Raw genomic sequence first — 18854 nt, 5'->3', positions numbered from 1 at the left:
TGGCTTATTGTAATGTTCCTGTGGTTATCTTTTTTAAATGTATTCATGTAGTTATATGTGTGTTTTTGCCTACTTTGGACAGATATGCACTGCATATGTGGCTGGTGCCTGCCAAGTTCAGAAGAAGGCCTTACTGCCTTAGAATTGGAGTTACAGATAGTTATGAGCCACCACGTGGGTTCTGGGAAGCAAACCCCAGTCCTCTGCAAGAGCAACAATGCTCTTAACCACTGAACCAGCTCTCCGGCATCCCCATCTCTCACACACACAAAATCTGGTTTTTCCAGACAGAGTTTCTCTGTGTAACAGCTATGGCTGTCCTGGAACTCACTTTGTAGACCAAGCTGGCCTTGAACTCAGAGAGATCCACCTGGCTCTGCCTCTTGAGTGCTAAGATTAAAGGTTTGTGTCACCATGCCTAGCTCTGTAGTTTATTTTTCCCTGAACACCATACAGACAGCCTTCGGGGTTACAGGTTTTCTTGTTCTCAAAGCTGTATGATGCAGGTAGCACCTGACACCTTCCATTTGCCTACAGAAGCTTCTTGACCAAATCAAAACCAGCTATTGAGTTTTTTTGTATTTTTCTGGGCAGTTTTTACTAAAATAGTTTTTGTGGCATATAGATTGTTTTGTCAGCCGGGCGGTGGTGGCGCACGCCTTTAATCCCAGCACTCGGGAGGTAGAGGCAGGCGGATCTCTGTGAGTTTGAGGCCAGCCTGGGCTACCAAGTGAGTTCCAGGAAAGGCACAAAGCTACACAGAGAAACCCTGTCTTGAAAAACAAAAACAAAAACAAAAAAAAAAAAAAAAAAAAAAGATTGTTTTGTCATTAACAAAACATAATATTGAACCATAGCCCTGTAAGTAGAAAAAAAACAAAACATGACTATAATGAAGTTCTGACTCTTTACCACCGGGCTAGGTAATAACAATTTAATGTAAACAAGTACTGATTTTCTGTTTCCATGAACACTTAGACAGCCCTAAAATGTAATTGTGAAAGGGAATTGTTTGACACTTGAGGGACTACAGTTTTCCTTTATATTTAAAGTAAGAAAATATTATAACATTTAGACTAACCCCTCTCTGTCAGCACACACATTAAAATGATTTTGGGGTTTGTTCATTGTGTACCTAGGTACTCATTAATATTTGTTAGATGGAAGAATCTCTACTTTGAGATTGTGTTTTAAATTTAAATTTATTAAACAATTTTTTAATTGAATCTATTGATAGAGTTAGTTAAGAAGGATAGGCATCTGTACATTTAAAACTATCTTTTTAGGTGCATATGGTTGGGGGTTGTGGTTGTCTAGATTTATGTTTAATTATATGTGTGGGTGTGTGCACTTGAGTGCAGGTGTCCACAGAGGACCATCTGGAACTGGAGTTGCAGTTGTGAGTTTCCCCACATGGGTGCTGGGCACCAGACTCAGGTCCTCTGCAAGAGCATTATGTGCTCTTAATCACTAGCTGCCTATTCGACCCCAAATCATTCTAACATCAAGGTGCTGATTTAATAAAGAATTTTTATGTATGTTTTCCTTGACCTAGGGATTTTTTTGTTTGTTTGTTTGTTTGTTTTGTTTTTCGAGACAGGGTTTCTCTGCGTAGCTTTGCGCCTTTCCTGGAGCTCACTTTGTAGCCCAGGCTGGCCTCGAACTCACAGAAATCCACCTGGCTCTGCCTCCCGAGTGCTGGGATTAAAGGCGTGCGCCGCCACCGCCCGGCTGGGATTTTTTTTTTTTTAAACGAGCTTGCTGTGGATGTCTTTCTATATGCTGTGAATATGTATTGCTCTGATTGGTTGATAAATAAAGCTGTTTGGCCTATGGCAAGACAGCTTAGAGGCAGGCAGAAAATCCAAACGGATAGACAGGAAGAGAAAGGAGAGCAGAGAGGATGCTGCTAGCCACCACCAGGAGAAGCAAGATGTGAAAGTACCCTTAAGCCACAAGCCATGTGGCAAAGTATAGATTTATAGAAATGGGTTAGTTTAAGATACAAGAGCTAGCTAGTGAGTAGCCTGAGCCATTAGGCCATATCTTTTGTAAATAATAAAAGCCTCTGTATGTTTTTTTGGGTCATGAAGTTTAATGAGCTCCAGTGAGACACCACCCAGAGGAGGGCTTCCTCGGGCAGAGCAGGCGACACTTGGGTGCTGCTAAAGGTCATTGCACATACAGCCAATGGATGAACACAAGCTGGGTTTTACAAGTTTTAGTTTTGTCTTTTTAAAGTTTATATCATTTTCTTTTTGGTAAAATTTCACTTGCCACAAATAGGAAGATAGCCTTTTTTTTTTATCTTTTTAACTTGTTTATTCCTCATTTTATGTATCTACCTAGAATTTATTTAACCACTCAAAATGATGAGATTAATTTATTAAACTTTCATAAGTCACAGAATATCTGATGTAAATTATCCCTATAAAAATTAGTTGCAGTTGCTTGAAGCAGGAGGGTTTGGCATTCTCAACAGTTGGAGTAGGACTCTTTCAGAATGAGAGAGCTGGGGGACGGCTCACTGGGTAAAAGCGCTATCCATGCAAGCCTGGTGACTTGTGTTCAATCCTTAGGCCTTAAGAAAACACTGGATGCACTTGTGTATCTGTAATCCCAGCACTCTAGGGCAAGATGGGAGATGAAGAGAATCAGAAGTTTATGGTCCAGCTAGTCTGGAGTATGTAGGACAACAAAAGAAAGACCTGCTTCAATAAAGGGTAGAAGGATAGACCAAACTGAAGAGCCCTCGGACCTTCATATGTGCGTCTACACTCATTTTACAATTTTTTTATGAATATATAGACTCCTCCCCTTCCTGCCTTCACACTCTCTGTTTCTTGTTGCCTGAAATAAAACTTAGGGGGTTGGACACATTAGGCAAGTGCTGAGCCACAGAGCTTGAGCCTCACTTTGCAGTGTTACTGTTAAACACATCAGGTTATATGCACCTAAGCACATTCGTTGGTGCTGTAGCAGATTGCCCTTTAGGGGAATAGACCGTGCTCTAATTAGAGGTGTTAGGAGTACTTGAGCATCCGGATCTGTCATGGATAGGGATTTTGATGATCTTTGAATATGTTTTCCTTGTGAAATTAGTAGCCTATGGATCAATATAAGATAGTTGTAGATTTCCTTGGTAAACTAAAGAAATTCAGGGTTGTAAATTGACTAATTAATTAAGAGAAGTTCCTTATCCTTTTATTAAAAAGAAGAGTCCTGTTAGGAATAGTGCTGAAGTTTGGTTCCTAAACAGTTTTCCTACTTTTATCGTCTTAGAGGGTTTGGTTGCTGTTATTGTCTGAGAGGTTTTGGTTGCTGCTACTGACTAGGTTGGAACAATATTGTCTGGTTTCTGATCAAGTGGAACTTTGATATGAAAGGATGGATGGATGTCTTAAACCGTAAGTGGAACTCAGTGAGCTTATGGACAGATTGCAGAAACTTTGCTAAAGCCGCTTAAACGTCTGCATATGACAGAATTTGATTTGGGCTGGATTTCTTCTAACTTGATATGGAGATCATAAGAAAATAGCTTACCCTCATACACCCAAAAATGCTATGGCCTGTTAGCTAATTCAAAAAAGTTGTGTAGCTCAGGCCCATTAGCAACAGTAAACCTTTGTCTACAGCCATGCCATCCCAATCTAGTCGGTCTCAGAAGCTAAGCAGAGTTAGTCCAGTTAGTACTTGGATGGGAGAAATATCAAGAGTTTGGCTGTGTGATCCCAGTCACTGGTTCCCAACAGACTGAATTTAGAAAGGAGCTTGCTACTTACCTAGCTTCCAAAGAGAACGCAATTTTAAATTAGGTTATGCTATACTCAATTTGTCTACTGTTTCTTTGGAGGGGGGGCGTATAACTCTCCCCCACCCATGCCACCACAAGATGGATGAGTAATGGGGACAGTTCTCCCATGCTCAGCTTCAGGGCTGGTTTACCCACACCTGTGCGAACAGGGTTGGCTCTGTTGTGCTGCCCTGCAGAGGTGCAGGGCCTGCTGTCCCGAGTGTTGCAGCTGGTGGGGGTCAGGGATAACTCTTGGGCTCTAATGACCACAGGGCCAGCTCTCTCCACTTGTCCCAGGCATTGATAGGCAGGTGGGGAGGGCGACTCTCCCCGACCCATGCCGCCTCAAGACAGATGAGTAAAGGGGACAGCTCTGCTGTTTCTTACGAGTTGACAAAGCAGTAACATTTTTAAGTTTTGGTGGAACTACCCGGTATGTTACCACAGTGGATTCGTGCCTATATATTTCTCAAATCCATAAACTAGGGTGTAGACGTGGAAGTAACTCTTCCAAGCCTGCTTAAGTCAATCTGGAACTTCCAAATACAAGCAAATGTCCCATCTCCAGGCAAGGCTAAAATTAACAATGACAAGCTGAGTAACCAGTAAGTAAGCAATGACAAGAAGAGGAGTCGGGGCTGCAACCTGGGGACTTTGGTTCTGAGTGCCAGGCTAAAGCATTCTGGGAGAAAGCTGGCAGCAGCCTGGAGAGAGCCTGCTGGTCTGTGGGCTGGCCTTGAAATTATGGTGCACACATGCTCTGGCCACAGCCAAACGCCATTCATTACTTCCTGTCACTTAGGGATTGTGTGATTAGTGGATTTCACAGGCTGAACAAATAACTTCTTGAATGAAGAACCAAAATGTTTTGTAAGTCCTAAGTGGTAGGGTAGTTGGTAGCAAGACACAGATTCTCCTAAAGACAAAGCCTGTCAGGTAACAGGGTGATGGGAGGAAAAAAAATTTTTTTTGAAGAGTTATTTATGTACACAGTGTTCTGCCTGCAGGCCAGAAGAGGGCACCAGATCTCATCATAGATGGTTGGTGCCACCATGTGGTTGCTGGGAATTGAACTCAAGACCAGTGCTCTTAACCTATGAGCCATCTCTCCAGGCCCAGGGAGAAAAAAAAAAAAAAAATTTAAAGTTGTTTAAACTGCTATGAAATTTCTCTCTTGCCAACATGAAAGATAATATAATTCAATAATGCCCATTTCTTTTCCTAGATAGTTGATCAGCTGAGGAATGTTTTCACAAACCTTTTCTAAAGATTGTTTGTGTGTGTGTGTGTGTGTGTGTGTGTGTGTGTGTGTGTGTGTGTGTGTGTGTGTGTGGTGGGGCACACGCCATGGCACCTGTGTGGAGGTGAGAAGACAACTTTTGAGAGTCTTCTTGCCTTGGACCCGGCTGGCCCAGAGTCTCCCTTATCTCTGTTACAGCGCTGCATACCAGGCTGGCTGGCTTATCAGCTTCTACTTCCAGATGACACTCCTGTGTGCCTCTCACCCAAGAGTGCTGGGATTTCAGAATCAGGTCACCCACTGCCAGCTTTTTATTTCTCGTGTGTTCAGCGATCGCACTCAGGTAGTCAGGCTTACACAGATGGAACTTTTAGGAACAGAGCCACCTTCCCAGCCAACCCGTTTCTAAAGATTTTAAATCCAGCCTGCTAGAGGCAACGTGGAAGGGATAGTTGACCTTAGACACAGTCCCTTAATTTCTCTTATCCTACCCATAATTTTTTCATTTATAAAATAAAGTCGATTCTGATTCTGATATATGATCATATCAGGGCAAATGTCTCAGGAGACTCAAACCTTACTCACAAAGACATTTTAGTAGCCTTAAACAGGCTATGACTAAAACCACTTCCAAATAGTTTATTAGGATGTCCATTGATCAACTGCTTAGTAAGGTACTATATAATTTTTAAAGTGAGGACTGGGTATGGGGTGCAGCTGCACGTGGTTCTGTTCAACCCACAGTATCTAGGGGGTGGAAAGTAAAGACTTAAAGGAATTACAATTTAAAAAATAGAAGGAAGAGTCATAATAAGAGCAAATTCCTAAGAATGACATGAAGTCCAACCTAGACAAAGCGCGATCCAAAGATTTCTTTACCAAGTTACAGATCAAGGCCTCAATTTCTAGCTCTTACACATCCCACCTACAATGCTGCGAGGTGGAACTTTTCCCTCAAGAATCTTTAGTTAAAACAATTCTTAGTTTAAAAAAAAAACAAAACAAAAAACAAAAACAAAAAACCGCCAGGCGGAGGTGGCCCATGCCTTTAATCCCAGCACTCGGGAGGCAGAGCCAAGTGGATCTCTGTGAGTTCAAGGCCAGACTGGGCTACAGAGTGAGACCCAGGACAGGCACCAAAACTACACAGAGAAACCCTGTCTCAAAAAAAAAAAAAAAAAAAAAAATCTTCCACGTTGGCTCTGCCACTGCTGTCCATGCTGATAAACACGTTCTGTACTCTAGAATTTGAGTTAGCAACAAAGTTGTTTTTATTATTGTTGGCTAGCTTATGTAGAGTTCTTAATTCACTGATAACGTGAGACCTAGAAAGAAAGAGAAAAGCATTTTCATTGATTTGGTTGTTCCCTTGGATGACAGCCCTCCCACACCACATCACTGCCTCCTCTGTGTGGAAAGGCTGTGCTCATCCTCAGGCAAAGACTGTAAGTATCCTATGACTTCCCATTACCATACTCAACCGTGCTGAGTCTTTAAACATGTCCAGAACAGAACTAGAGCCTTGCATTTCTCCTAAAAGACCAAGAAGCTCTTCCCTGGACTTAGTTGGCAAAGTCTGAGTAACAACTCCCTGGATCACATTTAATAGCAGCTGAGAAAATCCTACCTCATTTATCCAGTGTACTTCAGGATTTTCAAATAATTTCTGAAGAGCACAGATATTCAAATCCCAGAGGTATACAGTAAGCCATAGAGGACCCACCTTGCCTGTTTCTGGCCATTAAGGCTTCTATACTGTTTGCTAATACTGGAAGAGCTGAGCTAGCTTAGAAGTATGGGCCAAAATACTTATCCACAAAGTTTCTAGAAAGAGTGGTTTTCAGACACTATTTATGCCTCAAGTCTACAAAAAGGTGATTTTCATAGCCCTTGGAGGGATGGAGTTACTACATTCTGCAGAAATCTGATACACAGGTTTGCAAGGAACTTGGGGTTTTACATGTACAGCGTCACTAAAGACTCTTTCATGCTCTGACTACTCCTGCCTAATGTACAGGGAATTACCTGTGGCTTTAGTTACCTAGTCAGTAAAGGAGAGTTAATGTTAGCAGGGGAAACAGGCACAGATTTACTTCCCTTCAATGGAAATCAGAGGTGGCCATAGATCTGAGGATTGTGACTGCTAGTAACCAGAAATCAGCCACCACATGGTGGCAGGATTCCCCTGCGCAAAAGCTTCTGTGTGGCAAGACCGACTTGCACTGAGCATAATCAGTCTCTGTTTGGGGTTTAAGTGTTTGTTTCAAACTGTATTTACATTTTCTGTTTTCAGGGGTTCTTGACCTCTTTTGAAGCATTAACCAACAAAACGTTTTCTACATTAGCTTAGTATTAGTTTTTCCAAGCAGCCCGCCCCTGCCCCTTTTGCTTTAAGTATCAATGCTGTAACGCAAAGATCATAAAATCACGATAATAAAGATAGCTGTTAATTGAGTACATGGTTACTGTGGGCCAACGCTTTGCAAATGCTTTATGTGTTTCTTGCAGCAATCCTGGCACAGATAAGTGTGGGAGCCCACAGAGGTTTACCCGTGAGATCTGAGCGTGCTCTACCCAGCACAGATGCATAAGGGGATAGATTGATCCCATAAGTGATTACCAGGTGATTGGAAGGGTCTGCCCTTGGTTGTGCTAGGGGGAGGTCTTTTGCTCCACCCCTTGGCATTCCTTTAAAAAGCCCTTTAGAAGAGACAGAAGGGGCCGGTGGATAAGGATCCAGGCCCTCCCGAGGCTATCCTGTGTTTCTATCTGTCTCTCTCCCCTCTATATTTCGAGCTAAATCTCTTATTCCTCACTCCTCCAGAGTACCCTGGGGGGGAAAGGGGGGGGTCCCCCACAGATAAGGTTTTCATCTCTATTTTATAGAAAAGCCAAATGGGATTACATGTAACTAGAAAGTATTAGTAGTTTGAATCCAGGCCTCCCTGTTTCCAGAGTGACAGTGGAACTGTGGCCCACTGTGTTGCTAAGGCTGACCTCAAAACTTAAGTGATCTATCTGTTGCCACCTCCCAAGCAGCTGGGATTAGAGGCAGGTGCCACCATGTCCAGCTTTTGAGCTACTCTTAACCACTGTGAATCATGAGGAACAATTTAGTTCATAGGGACATGTTAAAATCAAGTTTCTATGATCAGATAAATAGTTGGTTGTTGACATAATTACTACCCTAAGACTTCATCATGCCCTAAAGTAGGACCCAAATTCTTTATCAAACTACAAAATCACTCTTGAACCCTCAGATCAAGCATGTCCTACATCCTTTGATTTGAACAAAACCATCTTCGTCTATCTTGGTCCTAAAGATAGTATAAAGTTTCACTTGCTAAAATTTAAATTACTGTCTCAAAAGCAATTCAGCTACATAAAAATACAGCATTAATAATAATGTGCTCTAAAGGTGTAGGTAGAGAATCTAGTATATTCAAAGGCCTGAGGCAAATCAGCCTACGTCCCTTTATTTATTACTGCTTGTTTTTTTCTAAGCTGATTTCTATCACAGCTCTTTCTCCTTCCCCAGGTAGCCTGTGTGCATCTCTTGGAGTCAGCATTCCCGAGTTGAAAGTGCAGCCCTGTGCAAGAGCTAAGTACTTACCATTCTTTCCAGGCACTGCCCTCCTTCATTCTGCTTTGTCTTTGCATACACTTCTCTTTCTTCCTGGAATGAGTTCTCTTTTCGGTCTGGATGAACTTTCCCTTTGGGAAACAGCTCAGTAGTTACACTCTGAAGGCTTTTCTGGGTCCTCTAGCTACTGTCTTCTTCTTCTCCTCACTGCATAGGGGGCTCTAATCTGGAACTCATGTTTTGTATTTTTATAGTTTCTTTGAGCTATTTCCTGCACTGAAGGCTGTCCCCTTATGGTGAATGGAATGTTTTATTTATGTTGCTAACCTCTGACCTCTCTGGCTGTATCTGTTATTTGGTGGGTTCTTACCAGATGTTAAAGGCATGCATAAGACAGGTAGACTGAGTCCAAAAATGTATAAGTAACTCAGAGCATAATTGCTATCCCCCAGGAGGGTCACTGCCTCAGAGGACAGTATTCTTTTCTCTACCCCTGAATAGCAAATAATTGTTGATAGTATAGGTATTCCCCTGCCCACAGCGTATGGCAGAAAATGCCAATAAACCACACACTACCAAAGCTGGAACTTTGCTGTTGATCTGCAAGTACCACTCCAGGAAGTTAACAACCGAGAGATACCATGAGATGAAGGGTGTGAACTTGCCTTGTCTTAGTCCACACTAGACCCTCCTAGTTGTCCATTTTGTGGGCAAGGAAGAATGGCTGTGGACTATCCATCTCCCAGTGGTTCTGCCAAAAACAAGGAACCCCCAGAACTGCCTCTTCATGGCTTAGGAGTCACTGTTTGCCATAAAGGAGATCTGAAGGCAGAGAACTAAAGGCTCCCAAGTGTTTGCTTCTCCATGTGAGCCACTATATCAAGCTAGTGCTTGAATCCTGATCTGGAAAAGCTGCTGCCAGTTAGTATCTGGACCCTGAAGCCAATGGTCCTTCTCACTCTCTCATACTGACCAAATACTCTCCCTTTTAACTTCACAAAGGGGTTTTCACGCTTCATTCCTTCACCTTTCCCCTCCCAGCCTCCCAGCCCAGAAGCAGCTGCTCCATTGTGTTTACATGCCCAAGATGAGGAAGGACTGAATGCAGGTAATGGACATGAGCTCTGAAAGATGTTTCTCTAGTTCTAATTGTGTCATAGATTTTTTTTCCTTTCTGGGTGGTGAATAAATCCATTAAATACATTTGCTATTAAAAGAGTAAAGTCCAATGTCGAGTTCTGTGCTTCAGAATGGCTACTCTAACTGAATACAAGTTAGATGTCATTAAGATGTATTGACTTTGGGTTTGGTGTATGCCAATCCCCCCAACCCACAAGTTTTTATAATAAAGTTTATTTAAAAACAAACAAAAAAAAGAAGCTTGGGCCCTGATAGGTCAATGGACTCTGTGGTACCTGCTTTCTTTCTCTTCTTGTAAAAAAGGAACCTTTTTTTTTTAACCCCCTCTATTGGCACATATAGCTTCAAAATTCATCAAAGAACTCTATCAACATAACTTCTCAGTTTGCAGTTGTCCCAGAGATATTTGACTAGGATGAAAATGAAGGTGATACTCCATGCTTTCATACTGCCAATCAGTCTGGATTAATAGTCACAGTCAATATCTATTAATCTCATATTGCCTACTACATGCTGGTGCCAAGTGCCTTGTGTAAATACTCTCACTCTGCATTATGTTTGTATAGTATAGATTCTATTTGACCCCTCATTAAAGAAAGCTGAAATTTAGGATAACTTGTATGTGAAAAGTGTTGGAATGAATGAGATTCAAACAGCTTTGTAACACTACATTTAGTCTGTGGTCTAAATTATTCTATAGTTAGGACTCTCTTGTAATGGAAGGACCAGACTGCAAGGTATTAAGTGACTTTCTTATTATGGAACATGTTTAATCACGTACTGGACAAACAGTCTCAAAAAGTTGTTCTACTAATCGAATTCATGCTAATCTTAGTAAATGGGGATTTCCTATTTGCCAGTAGAATGGCTTTTATTAGTCTCCACTCACTTCACATCTGCCATCATTATCATCATCATCTCTGATTATCACATGCTCCATGCCAGATGTCTTTCCAGACAGTTTTCCTCACATTAACTCATTTACTTACAACAGCCATATGAATTGGGCATTCTGTGCTTATCCCTAGTTTATGGATGAGGAAACTGACCAGTGATTTGTCCAAGACCACAGCTAATAGACAGCAGAGCTGGGTTGTAACCCAGCCATTGGTGTAATCCCAGTTCTTACTGCTACACTGAATTATCTCTTAACATTGACGCTTGTGTCACATGCTTGGGTTTATCTTTCTATCACCACAAATAAAATGCATGTTATAAAATTTAATAGAAAATAACAGAAGTATATAGCATAAAGAAAGTCTCCACACTCAAATGGCCCAGAGATAATACTATTATCTTTACTAATCATATATTTATAAAAAACAATATGGATTTTTTTCTTATTCCTTTCAATATATCTGAGGTATTTTCTGTGACTCTCCAGAAATCTACAAACCATGTTTTTGAATGACCATGCTATATGAAAATAAACATATACCACTGTTTCTTCTGGTTGGTATTAAGTTTTTCTACCATTTTTTTCCTATGAAAGAAGTCTTTAAGGAAGATGCAGACAGACATGCACATCATTTGTGTAAGGATCTCAAAAGACAGAGTCTGAGCCATAGTTTAGAGTCATGGGACACATGCATTTAAACATTTCACTCATTTTCCCCCCAAAATACCCAACAAAAAGGTAGTATAACAACAAGTATTTTCAATAAAGTACAAAGTATAAAGAAGGCTGTATAAAGAAGGCTGACTCCCCTTATATTGGGCTTATAATAACTGTAGTTTCCATTATCACAAATAACAAGCTAACACTCATCTTGGTTAATACTGCTTGAGATTAGAAATCATGTATGCTCACTGTTCAGTTGCACACACCCCCTAAGACAGGGTTCTTTGTATAGCCTTGGCTGTCCTAGAACTAGCTCTGTAAACCAGGCTGGCCTTGAAATCATCAAGATCTGCTTGCCTCTGCCTCCCTAGTGCTGGTATTAAAGTCCTGTGTTACCACTGGACTTTGCCAATAGCTTATTGTTGTTATTATTACTACTACTACAGTTCATGGAAGTTGTGTGTCTGCCATATATTAAATGCTTAGATAGAGTGATCTTATTTTTAGGGATAAAGTGAGAGTTAGGAAGTCTTACTGTTAATATGAAAGCTCAAATTTGTGTCCCATTGCTAAGGTATTAAATCATCATGCTACAATCTCTCCAAAATAAGCATGCGTGCTCTCCAGAGTTCTTTCCAAGTCCTGTTGTTTCACATATACACACATTCTGTAGATTATTTTATCTATCTCATAAGCTTCAGTATATATCTCCTTGAGCTCTTGTTCCAAACTGCCCGCAGCTTACTAGACATTGCCAAGTAGATTTACAGGACATTGCCAAGTGGGTGTGCAGGGAGTACTTCAAACATAGCATATGCAACATGGAAATCATTATCTCCCTAGGTCCTAGACATCCTCCAAGATAGTCTCCTCTCCTCTGCCAGCACTGTCCATTGTATTCACCCAGTTGTCAAGCCAGAGACTTCTTATTTTTTAAGATTTATTTATTTTATAAATAAATTATAAATTCTTTTATAAATAAATTTTGAGTGCTCTATCTGCATGTACACCTTTACACCAGAAGAGGGCATCAGATCCTATTACAGATGGTTGTGAGCCACCATGTGGTTGCTGGGAATTGAACTCAAGATGTCTGGAAGAGCAACCAGTGCTCTTAACTGCTGAGCCATCTCTCCAGCCTAAGCCAGAGACTTCAAAGCCACCTTTGTTTCTTGCCCCTGCCACACTTCACATCTAATTGGTTTCAAAGTTTGTCAACATAGACTATAGAATGTTTCTCAGTCTACCATCTATACATGCTTTCACTATAGCTTAGGTACTTAAAGATCACAACACCTCTCTTGGGCTGGTGCATCTGCCCTCTAAGTACTCTCCTTATTTCTCCTTAGGTACTATCTTTCAGGCCCATTGCTATCAGAGTTAATGTCTGAAAGCTGATAACTGGCTATTGTAACCTGTTCAAAGTTCTTCGATAGTTGCCATCTAAATAAGTCCTAAAATATTTAGTATAGTTTATGAAGTGAAAGTCCCATAGTATGGCCCTAGTATTTCATCCCAAGTTTATTGGCAGCACGTTATTACTCATGCACCTTAAACTAGAACAAGTCAAGTCTACTTGCTTCCCTGAGAAATACATACCATCGCGAGGACACTGAGCTTTTGTTCACACTGCTTGGAAGACCCTCTCTGGCTTCTTTTCTATCTGGTGCTACAGTTGTCTACCTACATTTGAAGACCTTGGACCCTTCCTGCACAAAGTTTACACTCAAGTTCTGGCTTCACAATTTAGTCCACATCATTTTCATTTATAATTCTATTAAAAGTGTGCTACAGAATAATTTTAAACTGGTACATGTGTGTTTTCTCTGAAAGGAAAAGACCTGAAGCATAGTGCTCATTCTTAAGAGCTTGATTTATGAATGGTTAAAATTGAAGTGAATAGCCGGGCGGTGGTGGCACTCACCTTTAATCCCAGCACTCAGGAGGCGGGGGCAGGTGGATCTCTGTGAGTTCAAGGCCAGCCTGATCTACAAAACGAGTTCCAGGATAGCCAAGGCTACACAGAGAAACCCTGTCTCTAAAGACAAAACAAAACAACAAAAATGAAGTGCGTTTGTGACTCAGGTAAAATTTGAACCAAACAACCTCCAAGTTTGTTTCCAAATCTGAAGTTTTCTCTGCCTGTTCCATGCACTGAAATCTTACAGAATGTCCTTGTGCCCTTGCAACTATTGTTCTGCCTTGGAATTAACTCCTGCTTCAAGTGGCCCATCTGCTCTAACTCCTTTGCATAGGCCCCAAAAGACAAGAATTCAGGCTGCTGGCCATGGCAGTCCAGAGATTGTTTCACTACGTTCCTGCAGGAGGTGGGGGAAAGCATACTAGAGCACATCGGAACACAGCAGAGTCCCAGGACATCTGGGACTGATTGTTCCAGTGAGATGCTGAAGCAGAGAGAGCAATCCGTGCATTGCTTTTGGACATCTGGGCTTTGGCAACTACCCATGGCTTTGCTCAGCAGTTCTTGGGAAATGAGATACCGGCTTGTTTCAGGGAAAGAAAAACCTTTATTGACGCAATATCTGCTACAGCAGAGGCCTTCAAAAGACTTCTTTTCCCCTTATATGGACTCGGGCTAGGTCTAGATCTTGCTGTCTTCAGCAGAGAAAGAGAGCAGTTAGAGACCTATATTAAATTCCCAGCAGCCCTGCCTCTTCCTGGGCAAAGTAACTGGAGAAACTCAGTTCTCAGTGTGTCTGTGTATAAAATGGGTTCCAGAGTGTGACCTACTGAACAGGTTTCTCCGTATGCAGATGCAAACCCATCAAAGCTAGATCCTCTACATAGTGAAGGAGTGGGAATCTGAAACCTGATCCACTTAAGTTCAGACACCTCAAGAAATGTAGACTGCCTGGTCTACATCGGCTTCCACAAATGTCCCTTAATTTCTCCTCCTTCTAGGGCTCTTGTCAACTTGAGGCTACTGAGAAAATATTTATTTATTTATCCATTTATCTTGAACTTTCTCTTTAAAAAATTAAAAATATATTTTATTAACTCTAAGAATACATTGTATTTTGACTGTCCTGTCCCCTCTTCCATCTTCTCCCAGATTTACCTCTCATCTCACCCATCCAACTTTGTTTTCTCATTTTTTTAAAGCCATCCAGTCCTATTAATGCTGCCTATCTAATTTTGCATGTGGGCCTTAAACTTGTGTAGATCTTGTTCGTGGTGTCATAACCACTATGAGCTCACATGAGCGACTCTTGTACACTGAGGACATTGTTTCCTTGTGGTCACCCAACCACCCTATTCCTTACAGTCTTTCTGCTGCCTCTTCCACAACGATGTTTGAGCCCTAGGAGGGGAGTGCAGATCAATCGATCGATCGATATCTCCTTTAGGGCTGAGCACTCAGCAGTCACTTATTATTTGAGCCTTGACCAGTTGTGGGTCTCCTATCTTTATATTTACTTTTTGTTTGTTTGTTTTGGTGTGTGCATGTATATGCACTCTTGCGTTGCATGCCATGATAAGCATTGGCATGCATTTGGAGGTCAAAGGACAAATTGCAGGAGTCTTTTCACTTCTCCCACCGTGTGGGTCTCAAGAATTATCTTCAGAGGTGGCAGCAGGCTCCTTTAACTGACTTAGCCATCTCTCCAGCTGTGAGGCTTCTCTTGTTTGAATACAAGCTGGGTAGAAGTTTTACTCCAAATTTGAGGAAAGAGACTGTATTTTGTCTCTGAAATCGCATGTTGTTGTTTTTATTTTTGTTATTGTTTCATTGGTAGTAATTTCAAAACACAATAGGTACATTGAATAAGGCAGAGTGTCAAATCCTCAATCACAAAATATGGTGATTCTGACTAACAGTTACCTCAGATTTCAAATATTCTGATGTGTTGCCTTAAAAGTAAGAGGCAGTGAGTGTTTTGTAAGGAAGGGGAGGGAAGAATGTGCAGCTAACACTGACTTAGCACATACTCTGTTGGGCATGCATAGACAGGATTCTGCTTCAATCCTTATGACTTAAAAAGTACTAACAACTCATGATTTACTGAAATGTTAGTGAGCCAAGGCTCAAGGAGGAGTAGCAGATTTGCTCAGGTTCATGTACTTCCTAGGTGGTAAAAATAGGTTAAAATCCTGTCTTACTCCAGTCATGAATATTCCTTACCCTACTCCTAACATAAAATAATAATATGGTAATATATACGACTCATTTAAACATCCTGGCTCATTATGTCTATACTTCAGAAAAAGAATTACTATCATTATTGACATTTTATTATGATGTTGACAATCAGTAAACATTTAAGATTTAAAGTTGGCCAGAACCTGACCATAACGTATGGTCTCATTAATGCAGACATGAGAGGGAAGTGCCATTATTATAGTGGTGCGTAACTCCAGGCTACGGGAGTTAAGTGAGTTCTAAGTAAGGCTAAGGGCGTTAAAGTAAGTTCTCTAAGATGAAAGAGTGGAGAGTTGAAGCCTGGAGTTTTAAATCTGCTTTTATAGTAGAAGCTATACTGCCTCCAGAGGCCACATTCTGAAGTTAGAGAGACCTGTGTGAAATCCCAGCCCTGCCTCTTTCTGGGCAGCTTAGCTTGAGCAAATCGATTATTCTCAGGTTTTCCATACAGAAATGGTTCTGGAGTGTGTCAGCTGAGTTGCTGTTCCCATGTGTATAACTCAAGTCCACTGAAGTCCTTACTACATAGCAAAAGAAAGAGAGTCTGATCAACTTTAGTTCACATCTTACCCAAAACACCCTAAGCTTCAGTTTCAGCCTGAGAGAAAAACATACCTACCCAGCTGTGGTTTATGAGTCACAAGTAACATGTGTTAGAGAAACGGAAAGAGATCTATACTCTAGCTTTCCGTATTCTTATTGTTTTGGTTAAGAAATACGCTTTTATACACACTTGCAAGCAGGGAGCAAATTCCTCCCTGTTTCTTTGTGTGGCTGTTTCTCTGTGCCCCTAAACTGAATGTTATAGAAGGCAATAACCTTCAGAGCCTACCTGAAGTGTGGCTGATTGAGGCTGGTATGGATAGAATGGGCTGCAACTGTTTCTTCAAGCTCATCTCTCCCACCTGATTAACCTGATGAGTCTGCTGAGGATGGACTGACTAGGAACCACTTCTGGTGAATGAAATCAGAGTCCTACCCTCACCCATTGTGGTAGTTTAAGTGTAATTTTCCCCCATAAGTTCATAGGAAGTGGCACTATTAGGAGGTGTGGCTTTGTTGGAGTAGGTGTGGCCTTGCTGGAGGAAGTGTGTCATTGTAGAGGCAGACTTTGAGGTCTCATATATGCTTAAGCCATGCCCAGTGTCTCAGATCACTTCCTGTTGCCTTCAAGTCAAGATGCAGGACCCTCAACTACTTCTCCAGCACCATGTCTGCCTGCACACCACCATATCACACCATGGTGATGATAATAGACTAAACCTCTGAAAATGTAAGCCATCCCAATTAAATGTTTTTTTCCTTATAAGAGTTGCCATGTTCATGGTGCCTCTTCACAGCAATAGAAACCTTAACTAAGATACTCATAAACCAGTAACCTCTTTGTTAAAGAACTTTCCACTTGTAGGGTCACATTTACTTGGATCCAAATCTCTAAGACTATAGCTCTGAGAAAAATCTTCAGAACCTTGGGTTCCATTCTGTCAAACCAGAGCTTCGTATTGAGTAGTCACAGAAGTTTAAATGAAATTGTTTCTAAGCAGAACCTAGGTCAGTTGGCGGTTTTAGCAAACACTTAACAATTTTTAGTCTCTTTTTCATTAGAAGGGACCAATTCAAGATCAATATCACATTGAGATGTGTAAGTATCAATGATAAGAAAAGGGAAGAGAATGGGGCAGGTCTCTGGCAAGCATTCCCTTTGGCTTAAACCTATATATATATAAAACCTTTATATATATATAAAATCTGAACATACGAAATCTGCCCAAATACCTGCCTTATATTTAAAGACCTAGATATACTCAATGAGAAAAATAATTTTAATGTATTCACTTACTGACTTTCTAGAATCCATAAATACACAATATTGTGGCTATCATGCTATCAGCAAAGACTTGTCATGCAGAATTTGGCTAAAATGCTCAGCACTGAGGGTGATATGCTTAATGTATTTGCATATGTAATAATATACTACATATTGTTACAGCCAACTCCTGTAAGTCTGGGTTCTAAGCTAATAAGAGCTGAATTAATAATGTCCAGTATAGAACTTGACAAAACTCGTATCTGAGGTGAGATTTTGCCTTACTAGATAATCACCAATACCTGACTGCATCAGAGACAGGCTGGTTCATATACCCATCATGACAACATGGTTTGTATCCAGATGCAGAACTTACCTCTGCAATAGGGTAAGGAGGTTTTTAGTCTCTCTGGTCTTAATATGCTTACTTCCATAGATAAGAATTTGAACCATCAGACACTGTAGGTGAAATGAGAAACATAACAGGTCACAGAGACCCAGAGCAAACATGTCAGTGTCAATTGCAAACTAAAATCAGAAGCAGCCTAGTGGACCTGCTGGGTTACAAGTTTACGTATGAAAATACCCGTACTTCATTCCATTGGTTCCTGGTCAAAGAGAAAAGCAGTGTGGACTGAAGGCTCACGTTACTTTCTGTATCCCACGTGCAATATAGATGCAGTCCAGTTTACTGTGCCCGTTGCTACAGATGATCGAAGTGACAGGACCCGAAAGTGATAGAGTCCCTTCTTAAGACATGGCTACAACAGTGGTTTCTCTCAGGATTTTTTAAATAACTCAAACTAAATAGATACAATTAAACTCCATGTATGCCTGGCAAAACCGCCTTGTAGTCTGATGCCAATCACTTTATTCTTAGGCAAGTTTCTTAACATTTTAATGCTAACATTTGTTTCCACATAAAATGGAATAATAGAACCAGATTTAATCTCTATTTCAAACAGCCAATAGGAAATATGCAAATTCATGAACTGATTTTCAAGATACTAGACATCAAGCAATAAAAGACTGTGATTATCCCAAAGAGAGAAAGTGTGGTAAACAGAGTAATTGTCCTAGGCTACTGCTTTGTGTTTCTGGTCTGGGCTATCACACAGAGAAGACAGGACAAACTGGGCTTACCAGAATCTCTCGTAGAGCTGAGAGTCAAGTAGACTCTTGGAAAATTGTAACAGAGAGGAGACAGAAAAACAATGTGTATCTGCAGTGAGTCCCCCTCAAGTAGCAAAGCTTAGCCCTTGCGTGAGAGAAAACTGCAGAATGCACAAAAAGAAGTCATCTGGGGGAGGGGATGCTGGGCAGAGCACCTGGCATTTATACCAGGTCAAGTTAGTGCCTGTTCTCACCCTTGACTAAATGGTGTCTAATCTTCTGTGAGATCTTCAAAGCAATGCATGGACCAAGTTGTTTACAAGTAGTTTAACTAGAATGAATTTCAAGAATAATAATGATATCCAATATCCAATAATAAGATCTATAATGTCAGCCTTTAATCCCAGCACCCGGGAGGCAGAGGCAGAAGGTTCTCTGAGTTTGAGGCCAACCTG

General features: G+C 41.0%; 1 protein-coding gene across 2 annotated transcripts in view; it reads right to left on the bottom strand.

Annotated features, from left to right (window-relative positions):
* Nucleotides 1-6180: 6180 nt before the first annotated feature.
* Nucleotides 6181-18854, bottom strand: part of Ttc23l (tetratricopeptide repeat domain 23 like) — a 70151-nt gene continuing 57477 nt past the window's right edge. Inside the window, exons 11-13 of one of the 2 annotated variants that reach the window (XM_006991370.4) lie at nt 17663-17745; nt 8647-8747; nt 6281-6358 (exon numbers count right to left, since the gene is read on the bottom strand). In XM_006991370.4, the coding sequence (XP_006991432.3) occupies nt 8672-8747; nt 17663-17745 (159 nt within the window). In that variant the 3' untranslated portion in view covers nt 6281-6358; nt 8647-8671. Of the gene's footprint in view, nt 6359-8646; nt 8748-17662; nt 17746-18854 lie in introns of both variants that reach the window. The other variant, XM_076551759.1, reaches the window with a different exon arrangement.

Source organism: Peromyscus maniculatus, chromosome 15, assembly GCF_049852395.1.
Source record: "Peromyscus maniculatus bairdii isolate BWxNUB_F1_BW_parent chromosome 15, HU_Pman_BW_mat_3.1, whole genome shotgun sequence".
Taxonomy (NCBI): Eukaryota; Metazoa; Chordata; class Mammalia; order Rodentia; family Cricetidae; genus Peromyscus; species Peromyscus maniculatus.
The sequence above is the reverse complement of the archived record's forward strand: the minus strand, read 5'-3'. Positions and strand labels throughout refer to the sequence as shown.